This window comes from Staurois parvus, unplaced genomic scaffold (assembly GCF_062004578.1).
Source record: "Staurois parvus isolate SC_StPar_1 unplaced genomic scaffold, SC_StPar_1.0 ptg001463l, whole genome shotgun sequence".
Lineage (NCBI taxonomy): Eukaryota > Metazoa > Chordata > Amphibia > Anura > Ranidae > Staurois > Staurois parvus.
Window position 1 is genome coordinate 656,095 of NW_028319259.1, and position 21,776 is coordinate 677,870.

The window sequence follows — 21,776 nt, forward strand, 5'->3', positions numbered from 1 at the left end:
ACACAGTGGGGTATATATAACACAGTGGAAGTATATATAACACAGTGGGGTATATATAACACAGTGGGGTATATATAACACAGTGGAAGTATATATAACACAGTGGAAGTATATATAACACAGTGGGGTATATATAACACAGTGGGGTATATATAACACAGTGGGGTATATAACTGTAAAAGTGCACTTGTCACCTGACCCCCTATAAGAAGCCATTGTGTACGATGGAACAATTGAGATTAGAGTCTGGTACTGCACCGGAATCTTGTAGCATCGTTGGTGTCGCAAAGCGTTTCCGGCTGACTAATAAACACTTTGGGGTGATTTACTAAAGATGAAGAGACTGTTTTGCCGAGTGAAAGTTCAAGGAGCTTAGTAAATGGGGCAAAGTAGTGTTCACTGTGAATACCCAAACATGTGCGTGGGAAATATAAAGAACAGGATTTGCTTCTGTTTCAGTGTTTTTATTGAATTTCAGCTGACAGTACCACCAATGGTTAGGATGCATTGCTATTTATAATAGGTCATTTCACACAATGCATTAGACAAATGCCAGAAGTATAGTTGTCAGAATAGAATACGTAACCATCAACAAAGAATGAAAAAATGGCGGGTTCCTGGGTTTCATCTGAGAACATCACATTTCATAAGTATTCAGATTAGGTGACCTTTAAGGAAGACATAGATTGGGGAACTGCACCCTGATTATATTATTCATGTTTAGAAGACCGTTATTAGCAGGGAAGCAAGAAAAGGATGTAGTGGCTAAAAGGCCTAGCAAGAGGACGAAAGATGTAGTGGCCATAAGGTCCTTTGGAGCGAAGGTCAAAAGATATAGCGGCCATAAGGCCCAGCAAGAGAAGGATAAAGGATTTAGTGGTCGTAGAGCCTAGTGAGAGATGGACAAAGGATGTAATGGCCATAGGGCCCAGTGAGAGACGGACAAAGGATGTAATGGCCATAGGGCCCAGTGAGAGACAGACAAAGGATGTAATGGCCATAGGGCCCAGTGAGAGACGGACAAAGGATGTAATGGCCATAGGGCCCAGTGAGAGACGGACAAAGGATGTAATGGCCATAGGGCCCAGTGAGAGACGGACAAAGGATGTAATGGCCATAGGGCCCAGTGAGAGACGGACAAAGGATGTAATGGCCATAGGGCCCAGTGAGAGACGGACAAAGGATGTAATGGCCATAGGGCCCAGTGAGAGACGGACAAAAGATATAGTGGCCATGAGGTCCTATAGAGCAAAGGCCAAAAGATATAGCGGCCATAAGGCCCAGCAAGAGAAGGATTTAGTGGTCGTAGAGCCTAGTGAGAGACAGACAAAGGATGTAGTGGCCATAGGGCCCAGCGGGAGATGGACAAAAGATGTAATGGCCATAGGGCCCAGTGAGAGACGGACAAAAGATGTAATGGCCATAGGGCCCAGCAAGAGATGGACAAAAGATGTAATGACCATAGGGCCCAGCGGGAGATGGACAAAAGATGTAATGGCCATAGGGCCCAGTGAGAGACGGACAAAAGATGTAATGGCCATAGGGCCCAGTGAGAGACGGACAAAAGATGTAATGGCCATATTACCCAGCAAGAGATGGACAAAAGATGTAGTGGCCATAGGGCCCAATGAGAGATGGACAAAAGATGTAATGGCCATAGGGCCCAGCAAGAGATGGACAAAAGATGTAATGGCCATAGGGCCCAGCGGGAGTTGGACAAAAGATGTAATGGCCATAGGGCCCAGTGAGAGACGGACAAAAGATGTAATGGCCATAGGGCCCAGCAAGAGATGGACAAAAGATGTAGTGGCCATAGGGCCCAATGAGAGATGGACAAAAGATGTAGTGGCCATAGGGCCCAGTGAGAGAAGGACAAACAATAGTGGCCATAATGCCCAGCAAGAGAAGGACAAAGGATGTACTGGCCATAAGGCCCAGCAAGAGGAGGATAAAGGATGTAGTGGCCATAAGGCCCAGCAAGAGAAGGACACAGGATGTAGTGGCCATGGGGCACAATGAGAGAAGAACAAGGGATAGTGGCCATGAGGCCCAGTGAGAGAAGGACAAAAGATGTAGTGTCCATAAGCCCCAGCGAGAGGAGGATAAAGGATGTAGTGCCCATAAGGCCAAGAAAGAGAAGAACAAAGGATGTAGCGGAATAAGGCCCAATAAGAGAAGGGCAAGGGATAGTGGCCATAAGGCCCAATGAGAGAAGGACAAAGAATAGTGGCCATAATGCCAAGCAAGAGAGGGACAAAGGATTTAGCAGCCACAGAGCCCAGTGGGAGAAGGACAAAGGATGAAGTGGCCATAGAGTCTGAGAGGACAAAGGATAGTGATCATAAGGCCCAAGGAGAGAAGGACAAAGGATGAAGTGGCCATAGAGTCTAAGGAGAGGACAAAGGATAGTGATCATAAGGCCCAAGGAGAGAAGGACAAAGGATGAAGTGGCCATAGAGTCTAAGGAGAGGACAAAGGATAGTGATCATAAGGCCCAAGGAGAGAAGGACAAAGGATGTATTGGCTATAAGCCAGAAAGAAGCAAAGACAGAAAAAGTGATAAATAAAAGGAAAGGTGCTGCTTTGCACAGTATTAATGAGTAGGTATGGAAATGGTTTAAACCTTAGACCCACCTCCCAGGGCAGGCCACCCTTCCCCGTCTAAACCCTAGACATCAAAGGCTAGCCCTGTCCATTCCCCGGTGCTGTAGCTGTATCCAGGGTTCCAAGATTCATACAAATCGTGTTTGTCCTCTAGGAGACAAGGCAAATGCTTACATTATCAGCCCTCATGTGGGATTCTGAGAATCTTAGTCCAGAGAGCAGTGGCAAATAGGCCAACGAATATTCTGACAGATGTTTCGTAGTTGGAGACATGATGCATAACTGGGCTTCTGATGGTACATTTACGCAGGAACCACGTACCATCTATATGCCTCCTAGGTGCTCGTCACATTTAGGGAATATTTTGCTAAATCACCCCAAATCAGTACCCAGTCCTCCTCATGTCTGGTGTTTTCTGCCAATTTGTTGAGTTGTGTGTAGAGTATAGATCAGCCATTCTCAGCCAGGGTTCTCTAGAACCCTAGGGCCCCTCCAGAGATTGCCATGGGTTTCTTGAGCTGCGGCTAACTGATCGGCCCTCTGATGGTGCCTGCATAGTTCCGGGGCCAGTGCCACTTGGCAGAGCCAGCAACATGACACTAGAGATCTTATTTAGGTGTCTGAAAGGGTGACGCTCTGACCACCACCATAAGGAGGGCATTTTCCCCACTTACCACCAATGGAAGGGGTAGATTTCCTACTGGACACCCTATGAATTGGTTTTCAGAAGATGTTCCCCAAGACCTGAGCAATATTTTAAGGCGTTTTTTAAAGGCAAAAAGTTTTTTTTTGCCTTTAGTACCTTCTGTGCATTGAGGTAAGAAACCTTCCAATATCATTTCCTCCCAACTCCCTCCTAAAAACACTTACCTCTCTCGATCTATTGTTATGTCCATCTTCAGCAGCGCTGCTTCCTCTTCCTGCATTCAGAGGAGGCTCTGAGAGCTGTGGGAGTCATTGGCTGCTGCTGCTGTCAGTCAAGTCCTGTGAGGAGGGATTGGGGGGGGCGTGGCTCGGTGTATGTGTCTAAGGACGCACATAGCCTGGCTTGGGGTTGTGTCCACAGCAGAGAAGAGAAGTAGGGGAGAGCACCAGCAGGGGCTTCCAGAAGAGGAGGTAAGGGACCATTGCACAGAGCAGGAAAGTTTATTATTTTAATTAAAAATGATTTGCCTTCACAACCACTTTCAGGGTTCCTCGGGGTGGAAACATTAGGAAAGGTTGGGTCCCCTGAATTGTGTAGGCAGATATGTGCAAAAAGCAGGTCCATGATTTGGTGGGATTTTTACTTTTGATTACGTTCAAGATTCAGGATTTCTTTTTCTTGTACAAGATTGTATGACTAAGGCAGTGTTTCTCAACTCCAGTCCTCATGGACCCCCAACAGGTCATGTTTTCAGGATTTCCCTCAGGTGAAACAGCTGTGGTAATTACTAAGGCAGTGAAACTGATCAAATCACCTGTGCAAAATAATGGAAATCCTGAAAACATGACCTGTTGGGGGTCCATGAGGACTGGAGTTGAGAAACACTGGACTAAAGTGAAGGCCGCTTCCCCTTATTTACTAAACTCACCGAACATTCACTCTACTCCTTCAGCAAATCAATCCCATGGCATACCATGAAAGATCTTGAAGGATCCCCCCGTTTTCTGCAAGCAGAGGACCTATAGTATACCTATAGTAGTGACCTCTCCTACGAAGAGTCCTTGATTTTGTATGCACCGTGATGTACCTGAAGCTGTTTATCAAAGTTATATTTTCAAATGAGTATATATTCAAATCTTTATTAGTAAATGCAAGCGCAATATAATCTCCGGAATTCATGAATAAAGAATAAAACTGTGTCACGTCAATAAATGGCAAATACTTTTAGACTTGCTTGCGGAAGAATGAAAAAAAAAAAATGAAAATATGCAAAACTGTAACTAGGCGATTTACATTAAAATTTTGACTACAAAATGACGCCTCCTAAAATTATTTGAAATCCTCTGAAGAGCCTAAAGACTCCTAATGAGCATGCGTGTCAGTATGATAGAGGTTGTATGTCTGTCTGTCTGTTCCACTTGTATGTGTGCGTGTTACGTGTTACGTGTATGGGCCTTTGTGAAATATATACAGTAATTGTTTATTATTGCATTGTAATTTTTTACATCATTTTACTTCTGTCACAAGGAAGCCGACATGGCAACAGTATACAGGGGTCCTCCTCAAAATGCCTCATTGCTAAGTGGAAGACCCTGTGGAATGATCATGTGATCTCCAAACCGCAGTGCAATGATTCTACCCCTGTGGTTTCTTGAAGTTCTGAAAGGACGGGAGAGCCACACCAGCTTCTATAGACCTTTTAAAAGATTTTTATTTTGTAACAGCCAACACGTTTCAGGGCTCAGCACTCCCTCTTCATCAGGGCTGAAAGCTGGCTTTTTCCAATCCAAGTGTCTACATCATCTGGTTTTTAGCCCTGATGAAGGGGTAGTGCTGAGCCCCCGAAAACATCTAAAAACTTTTTTAAAAGTATACAAACTGCTGTGGAGTTCCCATCCTTTCAAAACTTCAATAAACTTCTGTGGGAGTTCAGCAAGACCTCACAGTTGCTGGTGTACAGTCTCTAGGACCATAAATCTCCCACTGTGTTATAACCAGGGGCGGACTGACCATTTAGAAGCCTGGGGTCAGTAAGGGGCCCCATGAGATGCCCCTGGTACCTTTCATAGGCTTTTTTGGGTGTGGTTTGAGTGTGGGCAAGGACACAGGGGCCCTATGATCCCCTATTGCCCGGGGGCCCCATGAGTTGTCAGTCCACCCCTGGTTATAACGCATCTCCGCTGGTGTGGAGTTCCCATCCTTTCAAACCTTTAATTCACTCTCCTGGGGGTCAAGGAAGACCCCACAGTAGCTGGTGAGCAGCCTCTAGGACCACAAACCACCACACTACAGCGCCACCTGAGCTTGTATAGACCTTTCAAAAAATGTGTATTTTGTAACAGCCAACGTGTTTCAGGGCTCAGCACTCCCTCTTCATCAGGGCTAAAAGATGGCTTTTTCCAATCCGTGTCTACAGCATCTGGTTTTTAGCCCTGATGAAGGGGTAGTGCTGAGCCCCCGAAAATGTGTTGGATGTTACAAAATAGAAATCTTTTAAAAGGTCTATACAAGCTCAGGTGGTGCTGTAGTGTGATGGTTTGTGGTCCTAGAAGCTGCTCACCAGCAACTGTGGGGTCTTGCTGGAGCCCCACAGGAGTTTATTGAAGTTTTGAAAGGATGGGAACTCAACTCCAGTTTGTAAAGAACTTTTAATTAAAACATTTTTATTTTGTAACAGCCAACACATTTCAGGGCTCAGCACTCCCTCTTCATCAGGTCGAAAAGTTGACTTTTTTCCAATCCAAGTGCCTATATTATCTGGTTTTTAACCCTGATGAGGGGGTAGTGCTGAGCCCCCGAAAACATGTTGGATGTTACAAAATAAAAACTTTTTTAAAAGTCTATTGTGACAGGAGTCACTTTGGGTGGGGGGCCCTTGGAACACAGCTCACTTCGGAGAGGTGGGGAGAACCCTGTCTCAGCTCCCCATATCCCTCTTATGTGTAAGTCACCCTGTGCCTGTTAGGAGTACAGGGTGATCTGTCCTAATATTGGGGTGGGGGTTGTGGAAGGTTTGGTGTTATGTGGTTGCATCCCATTGTTCTACTGTGTGTCTTGCTTAGGAGCAAACTATTATGGGATGTATGTGTTTGTGTATTGGCTTGGTGGGGGTGTCTCCAGCAGCCCTTCCTCCTGATGGGACTGTCTGCTGGTGTGTCTCATTACTAAATGTAGATTGCCCCGCCCTGTGTCATTATGCAGGGAGGGGGGGTTGTTCCCTTGAGTGTATATATCTTGTATCTGTGTTAAAAGAAAGTGTCTACTTTCTGGATTACTTCAAGATTGGTGGCTGTTGTCGGTGTTCGGACGGGGAAGCGGTAGTCTAACGGAAGTACCCAAGCGCAGTCTGGGGTCGGTTCCGTTACATCTATACAAACTGGTGTGGCGTTCCCATCCTTTCAAAACTTCAATAAACTCCTGTGGGGGTTCAGCAAGACCCCACAGTTGCTGGTGAGCAGCCTCTAGGACCACAAACCTCCCATTATAATATAAGGCATCTCCATGAGGTTCAGCGCTCCTACATTACCCTTGTGATTTAGGCAGGGAAGGTCTACCCTGGGGTCTGAATAGTAGATGATGAACACAAAGTGTGATCTGTGCACCCGGCTGTGGGACTCACATGCGTGTTCAGGAAGAGTCTTCTCACTGCAGGAGGAGGACTCATCGTATGTGTGACACTTTGAACCCACGATTGCCCTTCTAAGTGCAGTTTTGGGTTTGGTGTCAGACCTCACAGCCATCATATTTCATAGGTTATACTTCTTAGGCAGTGAAATGATTAAAGTGATACTAAAGGTACAACTTTAGGAAGAGTTGATATAGAGGAGGTGTTACTGTAGAGCAGCGGTTCTTAACCTGTGGGTCGCGACCCCTTTGGGGTTGCCTAAGACCATCGGAAAACACATATTTCCGATGGTCTTAGGAACCGAGACACCGCTCCTCTGTCTGTCTCCAGGTGTGGGCGGGATGACATGCCGCCGCTGTCATCTGGACACACCCCCGGGATGAATCCTCGCCGGTGATTGGCCGCCGGAACTGTAGCTCAGGAGAGGCACACAGGTGGCCAATCACCGGCGAGGAGGTGGAGCTTGGAGAGGAGGAGCCAAGCGGCACCGCGAAGATCGAGCGAGTGAAGAGGAGGAGAGCGGCCGGTAAGTGTCTGTACCATGGGAGCGAGCGAGCCCAGGCTGGAGCAGAGGTCAGCAAGGTAAGTATCATTGGTGTCAGTGGGAGGAATAGTGCCCAATCATTGGTGTCCAAACTGCGGCCCTTGGCTTCCATCTATCTGTCCCTTAGGGCACTATTCCTCCCACTGACACCAATGATGGGGCACTATTCCTCCCACTGACACCAACGATGGGGCACTATTCCTCCCACTGACACCAACGATGGGGCACTATTCCTCCCCCCACTGACACCAACGATGGGGCACTATTCCTCCCCCCACTGACACCAACGATGGGGCACTATTCCTCCCCCCACTGACACCAACGATGGGGCATTATTCCTTCCCCCACTGACACCAACGATGGGGCATTATTCCTTCCCCCACTGACACCAACGATGGGGCACTATTCCTCCCCCACTGACACCAACGATGGGGCACTATTCCTCCCCCCACTGACACCAACGATGGGGCACTATTCCTCCCCCCACTGACACCAACGATGGGGCACTATTCCTCCCACTGACACCAACACCAACGATGGGGCACTATTCCTCCCACTGACACCAATGATGGGGCACTATTCCCCCCACTGACACCAATGATGGGGCACTATTCCCCCCACTGACACCTATGATGGGGCACTATTCCTCCCACCGACACCAATGATGGGGCACTATTCCCCCCACTGACACCAATGATGGGGCACTATTCCTCCCACCGACACCAATGATGGGGCACTATTCCTCCCACTGACACCAATGATGGGACACTATTCCCCCCACTGATACCAATGATGGGGTACTATTCCTCCCGCTGACACCAATCATGGGGCACTATTCCCCCCACTGACACCAATAATGGGGCACTATTCCCCCCACTGACACCAATGATGGGGCACTATTTCTCCCACTGATACCAATGATGGGGTACTATTCCTCCTGCTGACACCAATCATGGGGCACTATTCCTCCCCCACTGACACCAACGATGGGGCACTATTCCTCCCCCACTGACACCAACGATGGGGCACTATTCCTCCCCCACTGACACCAACGATGGGGCACTATTCCTCCCCCACTGACACCAACGATGGGGCACTATTCCTCCCACTGACACCAACGATGGGGCACTATTCCTCCCACTGACACCAACACCAACGTTGGGGCACTTTTCCTCCCACTGACACCTATGATGGGGCACTATTCCCCCCACTGACACCAATGATGGGGCACTATTCCTCCCACTGACGCCAATGATGGGGCACTATTCCTCCCACTGACACCAATGATGGGGCACTATTCCCCCCACTGACACCTATGATGGGGCACTATTCCTCCCACTGACACCAATGATGGGGCACTATTCCTCCCACTGACACCAATGATGGGGCACTATTCCTCCCACTGACACCAATGACGGGGCACTATTCCTCCCACTGACACCAATGACGGGGCACTATTCCTCCCACTGACACCAATGACGGGGCACTATTCCTCCCACTGATACCAATGATGGGGCACTCTTCCTCCCACTGATACCAATGATGGGGCGCTCTTCCTCCCACTGATACCAAGGATGGGACACTATTCCTCCCACTGACACCAATAATGGAGCACTATTCCTCCCACTGACACCAATGATGGGGCACTATTCCTCCCACTGACACCAATGATGGGGCACTATTCCTCCCACTGACACCAATGATGGGGCACTATTCCTCCCACTGACACCAATGATGGGGCACTATTCCTCCCACTGACACCAATGATAGGGCACTCTTCCTAGAGGAAGAGTTACTACAGAGGAAGAGATACTATAGAGGAGGAGTTACTATAGAGGAGGAGTTACTATGGAGGAAGAGTTACTATAGAGGAAGAGTTACTATAGAGGAAGGGTTACTATGGAGGAGGAGTTACTATAGAGGAGGAGTTACTGTAGAGGAAGAGATACTATAGAGGGAGAGTTACTATAGAGGAAGGGTTACTATAGAGGAGGAGTTACTATAGAGGAGGAGTTACTATAGAGGAAGAGTTACTATAGAGGAGGAGTTACTATAGAGGAAGAGTTACTATAGAGGAGGAGTTACTATAGAGGAAGAGTTACTATAGAGGAGGAGTTACTATAGAGGAAGGGATACTATAGAGGAAGAGTTACTATAGAGGAAGGGTTACTATAGAGGAAGGGTTACTATAGAGGAAGGGTTACTATAGAGGAAGGGTTACTATAGAGGAAGAGTTACTATAGAGGAAGAGTTACTATAGAGGAAGGGTTACTATAGAGGAAGGGTTACTATGGAGGAAGAGTTACTATAGAGGAAGAGTTACTATAGAGGAAGAGTTACTATAGAGGAAGAGTTACTATAGAGGAAGGGTTACTATAGAGGAAGGGTTACTATAGAGCAGTGGTTCTTAACCTTGTTGGAGGTACTGAACCCCACCAGTTTCATATGCGCATTCACCGAACCCTTCTTAATTGGAAAAATAAAATATGATTTTTAAAATTCAAAACATAGGTATATATTTATACATAGGTGCACAAAATGAACAAAACCATTAAAACATGATTTTCACACAAAAACAAAAACATAATAATGAATATTTACTGCACGAATCATATGAGTCGGGTGTGGGTCTTCACCTCCGCCGAACCCGCGAGACTGACTCACCGAACCCCTGGGGTTCGATCGAACCCAGGTTAAGAACCACTGCTATAGAGGAAGGGTTACTATAGAGGAAGGGTTACTATAGAGGAAGGGTTACTATAGAGGAAGGGTTACTATAGAGGAATGGTTACTATAGAGGAAGAGTTACTATAGAGGAAGGGTTACTATAGAGGAAGAGTTACTATAGAGGAAGGGTTACTATAGAGGAGGAGTTACTATAGAGGAAGGGTTACTATAGAGGAGGAGTTACTATAGAGGAAGGGTTACTATAGAGGAGGAGTTACTATAGAGGAGGAGTTACTATAGAGGAAGAGTTACTATAGAGGAAGGGTTACTATAGAGGAGGAGTTACTATAGAGGAGGAGTTACTATAGAGGAAGAGTTATTATAGAGGGAGGGTTACTATAGAGGAAGGGTTACTATAGAGGAGGAGTTACTATAGAGGAAGAGTTACTATAGAGGAAGGGTTACTATAGAGGAGGAGTTACTATAGAGGAAGGGTTACTATAGAGGAGGAGTTACTATAGAGGAAGAGTTACTATAGAGGAAGAGTTACTATAGAGGAAGAGTTACTATGGAGGAAGAGTTACTATAGAGGAAGAGTTACTATAGAGGAAGGGTTACTATAGAGGAAGGGTTACTATGGAGGAAGAGTTACTATAGAGGAAGGGTTACTATAGAGGAAGAGTTACTATGGAGGAAGAGTTACTATAGAGGAGGGTTACTATAGAGGAAGGGTTACTATAGAGGAAGGGTTACTATAGAGGAAGAGTTACTATAGAGGAAGAGTTACTATGGAGGAAGAGTTACTATAGAGGAGGGTTACTATAGAGGAAGGGTTACTATAGAGCAGTGGTGGCGAACCCGTGGCACGCGTGCCACAGCCGGCACGCCGAGCCTTATCTGTGGGCACGCCAGGAGAATCCAGCGGCGCGCTGTCTTCCCGGCTGTAGTGTGCGTGACAGCCGGGTCCCAAGTGCGCATGCACAAGAAGCAGTGCTCCTTGTGAATGGTAAGGCGGTACCTGGGACACATGACAGATCCCAGAAGCCGCCGGACCAATCACAAAGCGCAGCGCTTCTCGCGCATGCGCACTGGGCATCCGGCTGTCCGACGAGCGCCCACACTACAGAAGCCGGGAAGACAGCGAGCGGCTGGATCGAGGAACAGGTAAGATAAAAAAAAAAAACTCTGCGGAAGTAAGAGCGGGTACCTGTCAAATTCAGGTACCCGCTCCCCCTCCCCAAAGGTCAGCAGTCATCCCTGTGCTGTGTCCCCAGTCTCTGGTCATCCCTGTACTGTGTCCGCAGTCTCTGACCATCTCCTGTACTGTGTCCGCAGTCTCTGGTCATCCCTGTACTGTGTCCGCAGTCTCTGGTCATCCCTGTACTGTGTCCGCAGTCTCTGGTCATCTCCTGTACTATGTCTGCAGTCTCTGGTCATCTCCTGTACTGTGTCTGCAGTCTCTGGTCATCTCCTGTACTGTGTCCGCAGTCTCTGGTCATCTCCTGTACTATGTCCGCAGTCTCTGATCATCTCCTGTACTGTGTCCGCAGTCTCTGGTCATCCCTGTACTGTGTCCGCAGTCTCTGGTCATCCCTGTACTGTGTCCGCAGTCTCTGATCATCTCCTGTACTGTGTCCGCAGTCTCTGGTCATCCCTGTACTGTGTCCGCAGTCTCTGGTCATCCCTGTACTGTGTCCGCAGTCTCTGGTCATCTCCTGTACTGTTAATTAGTTTGCACTACTGTACGAGTTGTTTTTTCTAAACCAAAAGCTCGATATTCAGGTTTCATTGCAGTGTTGGCACTTTGAAAGAAATAAGTTGGTTTTGGGTTGCAGTTTGGGCACTCGGGCTCAAAAAGGTTCGCCATCACTGCTATAGAGGAAGGGTTACTATAGAGGAAGGGTTACTATAGAGGAAGGGTTACTATAGAGGAAGAGTTACTATAGAGGAAGTGTTACTATGGAGGAAGAGTTACTATAGAGGAAGGGTTACTATAGAGGAAGAGTTACTATGGAGGAAGAGTTACTATGGAGGAAGGGTTACTATAGAGGAAGAGTTACTATAGAGGAAGAGTTACTATAGAGGAAGAGTTACTATAGAGGAAGAGTTACTATGGAGGAAGAGTTACTATAGAGGAAGGGTTACTATAGAGGAAGAGTTACTATAGAGGAAGAGTTACTATAGAGGAAGAGTTACTATGGAGGAAGAGTTACTATGGAGGAAGAGTTACTATAGAGGAAGGGTTACTATAGAGGAAGGGTTACTATAGAGGAAGAGTTACTATAGAGGAAGAGTTACTATGGAGGGAGAGTTACTATGGAGGAAGAGTCCCCCTTTACATCAGGGACCCCATCAGAATGCATCTTTATATAAGGGTGCCTACCAGATAGCCCTTTACATCATGTGTCCCTATCAAAGTGCCTATATTACATCAGGCTCTCCATCAGAGTCCCCCTTTACATCATGGTCCCCATCAGAGTCCCCCTTTATATCATGGTCCCCATCAGAGTCCCCCTGTACATCAGGGTCCCCATCAGAGTCTCCCTTTACATCATGGTCCCCATCAGAGTCGCCCTTTACATCATGGTCCCCATCAGAGTCCCCCTTTACATCGTGGTTCCCATCAGAGTCCCCCTTAGGCTACTTTCACACTGAGGAGTTTTTGAAGCATTTTTGTGTTAGAAAAAGTGCCTGAAAAGCTCAAGAAAAACGCTTCCCTGTGTATATGAATGTCTATCTGTGTATGTGTTCACACTGGGGCGTTGAGCTTGAGCTGCGGTATGAAAACTCCGGCTTGCAGCATCTTTGGGGCATATTTGGTGAGTTAAAAAAACCTCCCCAAAAACACCTCTTCCCATTGAACTCAATGGAAAACGCCTGAAAAGTGCCTCTGAGAAGTGTTTTTGGTGCAGTTTATAAGTCACGTATCCTTTAATAACGGTCAGAAAGCGCGGTAAAAACGCAGATGTGTCTTTACAGCGGATCAGCGTGAAAGTAGCCTCACATCAGGCTCCCTATTAGAGGGTCCCCATTAGAGTGGCCCTTTACATCAGGGTCCGTACCAGAATCCCCCTTCACATCAAGGTCCCCATCTGACTACCCTCTTACATCTACTGTTCCCATCAGAATTAGCACTTACATACGATCAGATACCCCAATGGAGTGCCCCCTTACATCGGGTATCCCCATCACAGTGCCCCCTTACATCGGGTATCCCCATCACAGTGCCCCCTTACATCAGGTGTCTCCATCACAGTGCCCCCTTACATCAGGTATCCCCATCAGAGTGCCCCCTTACATCACGTATCCCCATCACAGTGCCCCCTTACATCGGGTATCCCCATCACAGTGCCCCCTTACATCGGGTATCCCCATCACAGTGCCCCCTTACATCGGGTATCCCCATCACAGTGCCCCCTTACATCGGGTATCCCCATCACAGTGCCCCCTTACATCGGGTATCCCCATCACAGTACCCCCTTACATCACGTATCCCCATCACAGTGCCCCCTTACATCACGTATCCCCATCACAGTGCCCCCTTACATCGGGTATCCCCATCACAGTACCCCCTTACATCACGTATCCCCATCACAGTGCCCCCTTACATCACGTATCCCCATCACAGTGCCCCCTTACATTAGGTATCCCCATCACAGTGCCCTCTTACATCGGGTATCCCCATCACAGTGCCCTCTTACATCGGGTATCCCCATCACAGTGCCCCCTTACATCGGGTATCCCCATCACAGTGCCCCCTTACATCGGGTATCCCCATCACAGTGCCCCCTTACATCGGGTATCCCCATCACAGTGCCCCCTTACTTAGGGTATCCCCATCACAGTGCCCTCTTACATCGGGTATCCTCATCACAGTGCCCCCTTACATCGGGGATCCCCATCAGAGTGCCCCTTTACATTGGGGATCCCCATCACAGTGCCCCCTTACATCGGGGATCCCCATCACAGTGCCCCCTTACATCGGGTATCCCCATCACAGTGCCCCCTTACATCGGGTATCCCCATCACAGTGCCCCTTACATCGGGTATCCCCATCACAGTGCCCCCTTACATCGGGTATCCCCATCACAGTGCCCCCTTACATCGGGGATCCCCATCACAGTGCCCCCTTACATCGGGTATCCCCATCACAGTGCCCCCTTACATCGGGTATCCCCATCACAGTGCCCCCTTACATCGGGTATCCCCATCACGGTGCCCCCTTAGATGGATTGTCCTAATCAGGGGCTCCTTTTTATGTCAGGAATCCACATGAACAGTGGCCTCTTCCATGGATTGTCCCAGTAAAAGTGTCTCATTACATGGTCTGCATCACAGTGCTCCCTTCTTTGAATTGTCCCCAATGGGCTGGCTAGGGGATAAGCAGAGGTGCTCTTGGGGGGGAGCAACTAAAACCTGGGGGGCCCACCCCAGCACCCCCTTAGATCCAGCCCTGACGCCTTGCTTTATTAGCCTATCAGTACAGTTGACATATCAGTTACTCTGGTGGTGGTGACAACTGAAGTCCTGATCACCGATTCTGCTGACAAGAATTCTTTATCAGCCAGACATTCCTTCTGTTCTTTAGTTTTAAAAAAACAAACAAAACAAACCTTCTTGTAACATGGAATTTGTGACTCGTTGCATGTTGTGTCCTGGAGAAAATGGTACCCAACTAGGCACATAGGGCTGGGACAAGGGCTGGGTGAGAGGGGCGGCTGCCCTGGGCGCAATGGTTTGCTATAGAGATAGGGGGCGCCTTCCTTCTATTAGGCTCCATGTACACGGGACGTTTGGAAAACTCTTCTGAACGATGGAAACTGCTGGAAAACGTAGGTTAAAAAACATCTGTTTAGCCGTGTTTGCATACCGCGTTTATGAGCGTTTTTTAAAGATAACCTCAGAAGACATTCCAAAATGCTCAGAATGCACTGAAAACAGTAAAAAATTAACAATTTCAGACATTTTGAGAGGAATAGAGAGAGAAGAAGCAGACAGAGCAGAATCAGCGAGAGCAGAATCAGCGAGAGCAGAAGCAGAGGGAGCAGAAGCAGAGGGAGCAGAAGCAGAGGGAGCAGAAGCAGGGAGAGCAGAAGCAGAGAGAGAGAAGAAGCAGAGAGAGCAGAAGCAGGGAGAGCAGAAGCAGAGAGAGAGAAGAAGCAGAGAGAGCAGAAGCAGGGAGAGCAGAAGCAGAGAGAGAGCAGAAGCAGGGAGAGCAGAAGCAGAGAGAGAGCAGAAGCGGGGAGAGCAGAAGCAGAGAGAGCAGAAGCAGGGAGAGCAGAAGCAGAGAGAGCAGAAGCAGAGAGAGAGCAGAAGCGGGGAGAGCAGAAGCAGAGAGAGAGCAGAAGCAGAGGGAGCAGAAGCAGTGAGAGCAGAAGCAGAGGGAGCAGAAGCAGAGAGAGCAGAAGCAGGGAGAGCAGAAGCAGAGAGAGAGCAGAAGCGGGGAGAGCAGAAGCAGAGAGAGAGCAGAAGCAGGGAGAGCAGTATGTGTTGGGATGACCGGTCTTTTCTGGTTGTAGTCACTATGGATCCCATCATGGACCATTGTTTCCTTCACACAAAACCTGGACCTGACTGCGCTGGTGTTCCGGGTCCATTTGTATACATGGAAAACGTTTTGCATGCATTTCTGATGATGGAAAAAGGGCTCCGGACAGCATCTGGATATGGAAGAGTTAAAAAATGCTTCTAAATGCGGATAGCTGCGTTTACAAGCGTTGAAACGCTGATAAAATTTACTCTTCAGCGCAAGTTTTGTGCATTCAAATAAACGACTGTAACCTCCACTGCCTGCAAAGGACTGTGAAAGAAGATGTACATGATGGACAGATAGGAGGACATTAGGGAGGGTTCAGGGGCTGCTGGAAAAAACGCAGAAAAGCTCCTAACCGTCAGTTTATCGGCTGCAGTGCACATGAACTCTTACTAGGCTGACAGGAGTAGTGACAGCGGCAGCGATTTCTGACAAGTGAGTGACTGCTGGGGGTAGGATCCCCTAAGCTTGCACCCCGTGTATCCCCCCATTCCTGGTGTGTAAGTTTGGGGGATCCTACGCCCAGCAGTCACCCGCTTGTCAGAAATCGCTGCCGCAGTCATAGAAGGAAGGCGCCCCCTATCACTACAGTAAACCATTGCGCCCAAGACAACTGTCCCTCTCGCCCGCTCCTTGTCCCATGTGCCTAGCTGGGTTATACCATTTTCTCCCCCCCCCCCCTGCCCTGGTGCAGCTTGGCACCTTTGCCCTGGGCGCTGGATGACCTTGTCCCGGCACTGGCTGAGGGGAGACAATTGTGGAAGAACTGCGGAGTTCACTGCCTGAGAGACAGCCGGATGGATTGGCGAGAGGCTCCTTGTAGATTGTATCTCCGCCCCCTGAGACGTGCGCTCAGTCCCTTATGCTGATTCCGTACATCCCGATTGGTCACTGTACCGTTATCCACATCTGAGGAACAACAAACAACAATTCCAGATGAAAGGTCACCGATGTCAATGTTAGAAATGTTATTTATCCATTTTTGGGCATTTATTTCTTGCCTTTGATAAGAACGATGAGGTGACCAGGGGCGGACTGACCATTTCAGCACTCGGGCACTGCCCGAGGGCCTGGGGTCAGTAGGGGGCCCCATGAGATGCCCCTGGTACCTTTCATAGGCTTTTTTGGGTGTGGTTTGAGTGTGAGCAAGGACACAGGGGCCCCATGATCTCTTATTGCCCCGGGGGGCCCCGTGAGTTGTCAGTCCGCCCCTGGAGGTGACTACAAAATGTGACACTTTCACATAAAACATAAACAAGTATACCTATATAACCTGACTATATATATAGAAATATAATGGCCCCCAGCAGCAACAATAGATCACCAGGCAAAAATCCTCTCCAGTGACGATAGATCCCCCAGCAGCCAGCATCAACAGACCGACCTGCACACCCCAGCACCCCTTACCATTAAGTACATTCAGAGGTGCCGGAACTGCGTACCCCGGGGTTCCTGCTGAACAAAAAGTCCTAAATATGTCCAAACCATAAACAACACCGATTGAGATGGACTTGTGAGGGGCCCGAGGAAAACACGAAATGATCCAAATAAAATGATCCCAACCCCGGCACCACCTGCCTGGAGTTTACATGTTCTCCCTGTGCCTGCGTGGGTTTCCTCCGGGTGCTCCGGTTTCCTCCCACACTCCAATGACATGCTGGGAGGTGAATTGGCTCCTGTCTGAATTGGCCCCAGTATGTGTATGTATGTATGTGAGTTAGGGACCTTAGATTGTACGCTCCTCGGGGGCGGGGACTGATGTGAAGGTACAATATGTATGTAAAGTGCTGCGGAAATTGACGGCGATATATAAGTACCTGAAATGAAATTCCATCATCTCTATAGGAATTACAATAACTATAGCGCCCTCTATTGTAGGGGACCCCTAGGTACAGTATCCGTAGGGGAGGTAAAGTCTAGGTTCACACCAAAGCGTCTTCCGCAGCGTTTTGCAGAAACACACAGCAGTCCATTGAACATGATTCCTACGGGACGGGTTCACATCTGCGCATTTTCACCCGTGCATTTTTTAGGAAAGGGTCGGGGATTTTTTTAAACGCCAAAAGTTGCGTTTTTTTTCTATATATACGTCAATGGAGGCGCTGCAGAAAAGGATGTAGTGCGTCTTTGCTGCATTTTTGCTGCGTTTTGCATTTTTTTCTTGTTGCTAGGCAGATTAAAATGCAAAACGCATCAAAAATGCAGGAAAAACGCACTACATCCTTTTCTGCAGCATCTCCATTGAAGTCAAACTGGGGGGGGGGCATTTTAATAACGCTGGTAACGTTAGCTGTGTAAAGTCGCATTAAAAAGTGAGGTTTTTTGCTTTCACATTTAGCCGTGTTTTTTAGCGGGTCCAAAAAAGCCGGTTTGTCGCGATTTACAGCATTTTTCAGCATTAGTGCGTTTTTACAGCTAAAAAAAACTCCTCTAGAAGCCCGCTAGTTCTGGGATTTGTTTTCCAGCCAAAAAACGTTGATTCCAGTCTGTGTGTGTATGGACACCAAGGAGAACATGCCGGGGGGGTTACTGGCTGTAGAAAAAAGCGTAAAAAAACCCAAAAACAGCCGCTGTAAAAACGTCCCGTGTGCAGGAGGACTAATAACGGGCTTTTTTCAGTGGAAACGAAGTTCCGGCACCTCCAGCACTGAATGTAAGTAATGGCGAGGAGTGCTGGGAGGTCTACTGATGCTGGGGGATCTATTGTCATTGAAGGGGATCCTTTTTTTTTTTGCATGTTCCTGTCCAATCGACACAACAGGCTCCCAGCAAAATAATGGAAATCTCTTATTAGAAAGTTGTCACCAAAATGGGTGTCTCCATTGGTAGATCTCCCCACTATTCTTGTGCAGTGACAACAAGGGACGGTGCTCAGAGGTGGGTAGGGGGAGGAACCAAGGGACGGTGCTCAGAGGTGGGTAGGGGGAGGAACCAAGAGACGGTGCTCAGAGGTGGGTAGGGGTGGAGACAAGAGACGTGCTCAGAGGTGGGTAGGGGGTGGAACCAAGAGACGGTGCTCAGAGGTGAGTAGGGGGTGGAACCAAGAGACGGTGCTCAGAGGTGAGTAGGGGGTGGAACCAAGGGACGGTGCTCAGAGGTGGGTAGGGGGTGGAGACAAGAGACGTGCTCAGAGGTGGGTAGGGGGTGGAACCAAGGGACGGTGCTCAGAGGTGGGTAGGGGGTGGAACCAAGGGACGGTGCTCAGAGGTGGGTAGGGGGAGGAACCAAGGGACGGTGCTCAGAGGTGGGTAGGGGGAGGAACCAAGGGACGGTGCTCAGAGGTGGGTAGGGGGTGGAACCAAGAGACGGTGCTCAGAGGTGGGTAGGGGGAGGAACCAAGGGACGGTGCTCAGAGGTGGGTAGGGGGAGGAACCAAGGGACGGTGCTCAGAGGTGGGTAGGGGGTGGAACCAAGAGACGGTGCTCAGAGGTGGGTAGGGGGTGGAACCAAGGGACGGTGCTCAGAGGTGGGTAGGGTGTGGAACCAAGGGACGGTGCTCAGAGGTGGGTAGGGGGTGGAACCAAGAGACGGTGCTCAGAGGTGGGTAGGGGGTGGAACCAAGGGACGGTGCTCAGAGGTGGGTAGGGGGTGGAACCGAGGGACAGTGCTCAGAGGTGGGTAGGGGGTGGAACAAAGGGACATTGCTCAGAGGTGGGTAGGGGGTGGAACCAATGAACGGTGCTCAGAGGTGGGTAGGGGGAGAAACCAAGGGACGGTGCTCAGAGGTGGGTAGGGGGGAGGAACCAAGGGACGGTGCTCAGAGGTGGGTAGGGGGAGAAACCAAGGGACGGTGCTCAGAGGTGGGTAGGGGGGAGGAACCAAGGGACGGTGCTCAGAGGTGGGTAGGGGGAGAAACCAAGGGACGGTGCTCAGAGGTGGGTAGAGGGTGGAACCAAGGGACGGTGCTCAGAGGTGGGTAGGGGGTGGAACCAAGGAACGGTGCTCAGAGGTGGGTAGGGGTGGAGACAAGAGACGGTGCTCAGAGGTGGGTAGGGGGAGGAGACAGGAAATGACTCATAAAGGGGGAGTGCCGCACCTATTCTCTGAGAAAAAAGTCTTGGTGACAACTAAAGGTTTTTGGATCTTCTCTGCCAATGGTCACATGACAAAAGGTAAGATCTCCCCAGTGGGGACCCAGACAGCAAAAAAAAAAAAGCCCAACAGGGGTTCTCACCCATTTCTTTTGGCTTCCTTTTGGATTCACTTGAAACCAGTTTTCAGAGACTAGGGCTGTATCTGCTATACATCGGCCCCCTACATGTCAGACATTATAGTAAGTTCTCCTTTACTAGCCATGGCACTGATCTTGTCTCTTTGTGACTCTCAGATATTGATGAATGCGCTCTTGGTAGCCATGAATGCAGCCAGATTTGTGTGAACTCAGAGGGGTCCTATGCCTGCCGCTGTCTCCCGGGATTCCGCACAGCAATGGGCTCAGACCGTCAATGTGTTGGTGAGTAACATGGAGGATTGTGGGTATGACTATACATTGGAGGACATGGCGGCACGTCTCCCGAAGTGGTTATCTGTTCCTTTAACCCCTCGCCTACCGGGCACTTCTACCCCCTTCCTGCCTACTGGGCACTTCTACCCCCTTCCTGCCTACTGGGCACTTCTACCCCCTTCCTGCCTACAGGGCACTTCTACCCCCTTCCTGCCTACAGGGCACTTCTACCCCCTTCCTGCCTACAGGGCACTTCTACCCCCTTCCTGCCTACAGGACACTTCTACCCCCTTCCTGCCTACAGGACACTTCTACCCCCTTCCTGCCTACAGGACACTTCTACCCCCTTCCTGCCTACAGGGCACTTCTACCCCCTTCCTGCCTACAGGGCACTTCTACCCCCTTCCTGCCTACAGGGCACTTCTACCCCCTTCCTGCCTACAGGGCACTTCTACCCCCTTCCTGCCTCCCGGGCACTTCTACCCCCTTCCTGCCTACCGGGCACTTCTACCCCCTTCCTGCCCACCGGACACTTCTACCCCCTTCCTGCCTACCGGGCACTTCTACCCCCTTCCTGCCTACCGGGCACTTCTACCCCCTTCCTGCCTACAGGGCACTTCTACCCCCTTCCTGCCTCCCGGGCACTTCTACCCCCTTCCTGCCTACCGGGCACTTCTACCCCCTTCCTGCCCACCGGACACTTCTACCCCCTTCCTGCCTACCGGGCACTTCTACCCCCTTCCTGCCTACCGGGCACTTCTACCTCCTTCCTGCCTAAAGGGCGCTTCTACCCCCTTCCTGCCTACCGGGCACTTCTACCCCCTTCCTGCCTACAGGGCACTTCTACCCCCTTCCTGCCTACAGGACACTTCTACCCCCTTCCTGCCTACCGGGCACTTCTACCTCCTTCCTGCCTACCGGGCACTTCTACCCCCTTCCTGCCCACCGGACACTTCTACCCCCTTCCTGCCTACCGGGCACTTCTACCCCCTTCCTGCCTACCGGGCACTTCTACCTCCTTCCTGCCTACCGGGCACTTCTACCCCCTTCCTGCCTACCGGGCACTTCTACCCCCTTCCTGCCTACCGGGCACTTCTACCCCCTTCCTGCCTACCGGGCACTTCTACCCCCTTCCTGCCTACAGGGCACTTCTACCCCCTTCCTGCCTACAGGGCACTTCTACCCCCTTCCTGCCTACAGGACACTTCTACCCCCTTCCTGCCTACAGGACACTTCTACCCCCTTCCTGCCTACAGGGCACTTCTACCCCCTTCCTGCCTACAGGACACTTCTACCCCCTTCCTGCCTACAGGGCACTTCTACCCCCTTCCTGCCTACAGGACACTTCTACCCCCTTCCTGCCTACAGGACACTTCTACCCCCTTCCTGCCTACAGGACACTTCTACCCCCTTCCTGCCTACAGGGCACTTCTACCCCCTTCCTGCCTACAGGACACTTCTACCCCCTGCCTGCCTACAGGACACTTCTACCCCCTTCCTGCCTACAGGGCACTTCTACCCCCTTCCTGCCTACAGGACACTTCTACCCCCTTCCTGCCTACAGGACACTTCTATCCCCTTCCTGCCTACAGGGCACTTCTACCCCCTTCCTGCCTACAGGACACTTCTACCCCCTTCCTGCCTACAGGGCACTTCTACCCCCTTCCTGCCTACAGGACGCTTCTACCCCCTTCCTGCCTACAGGGCACTTCT

At 49.7% G+C, this 21,776-nt stretch overlaps 1 protein-coding gene across 1 annotated transcript in view; it reads left to right on the plus strand.

The window, feature by feature from the left end:
* Positions 1-21,776, plus strand: part of CRTAC1 (cartilage acidic protein 1) — a 604,943-nt gene that overhangs the window by 574,733 nt on the left and 8,434 nt on the right. Inside the window, exon 16 of the mRNA XM_089662389.1 lies at positions 19,947-20,072. Within this exon, the coding sequence (XP_089518515.1) occupies positions 19,947-20,072 (126 nt within the window). The remainder of the gene's footprint in view (positions 1-19,946; positions 20,073-21,776) is intronic.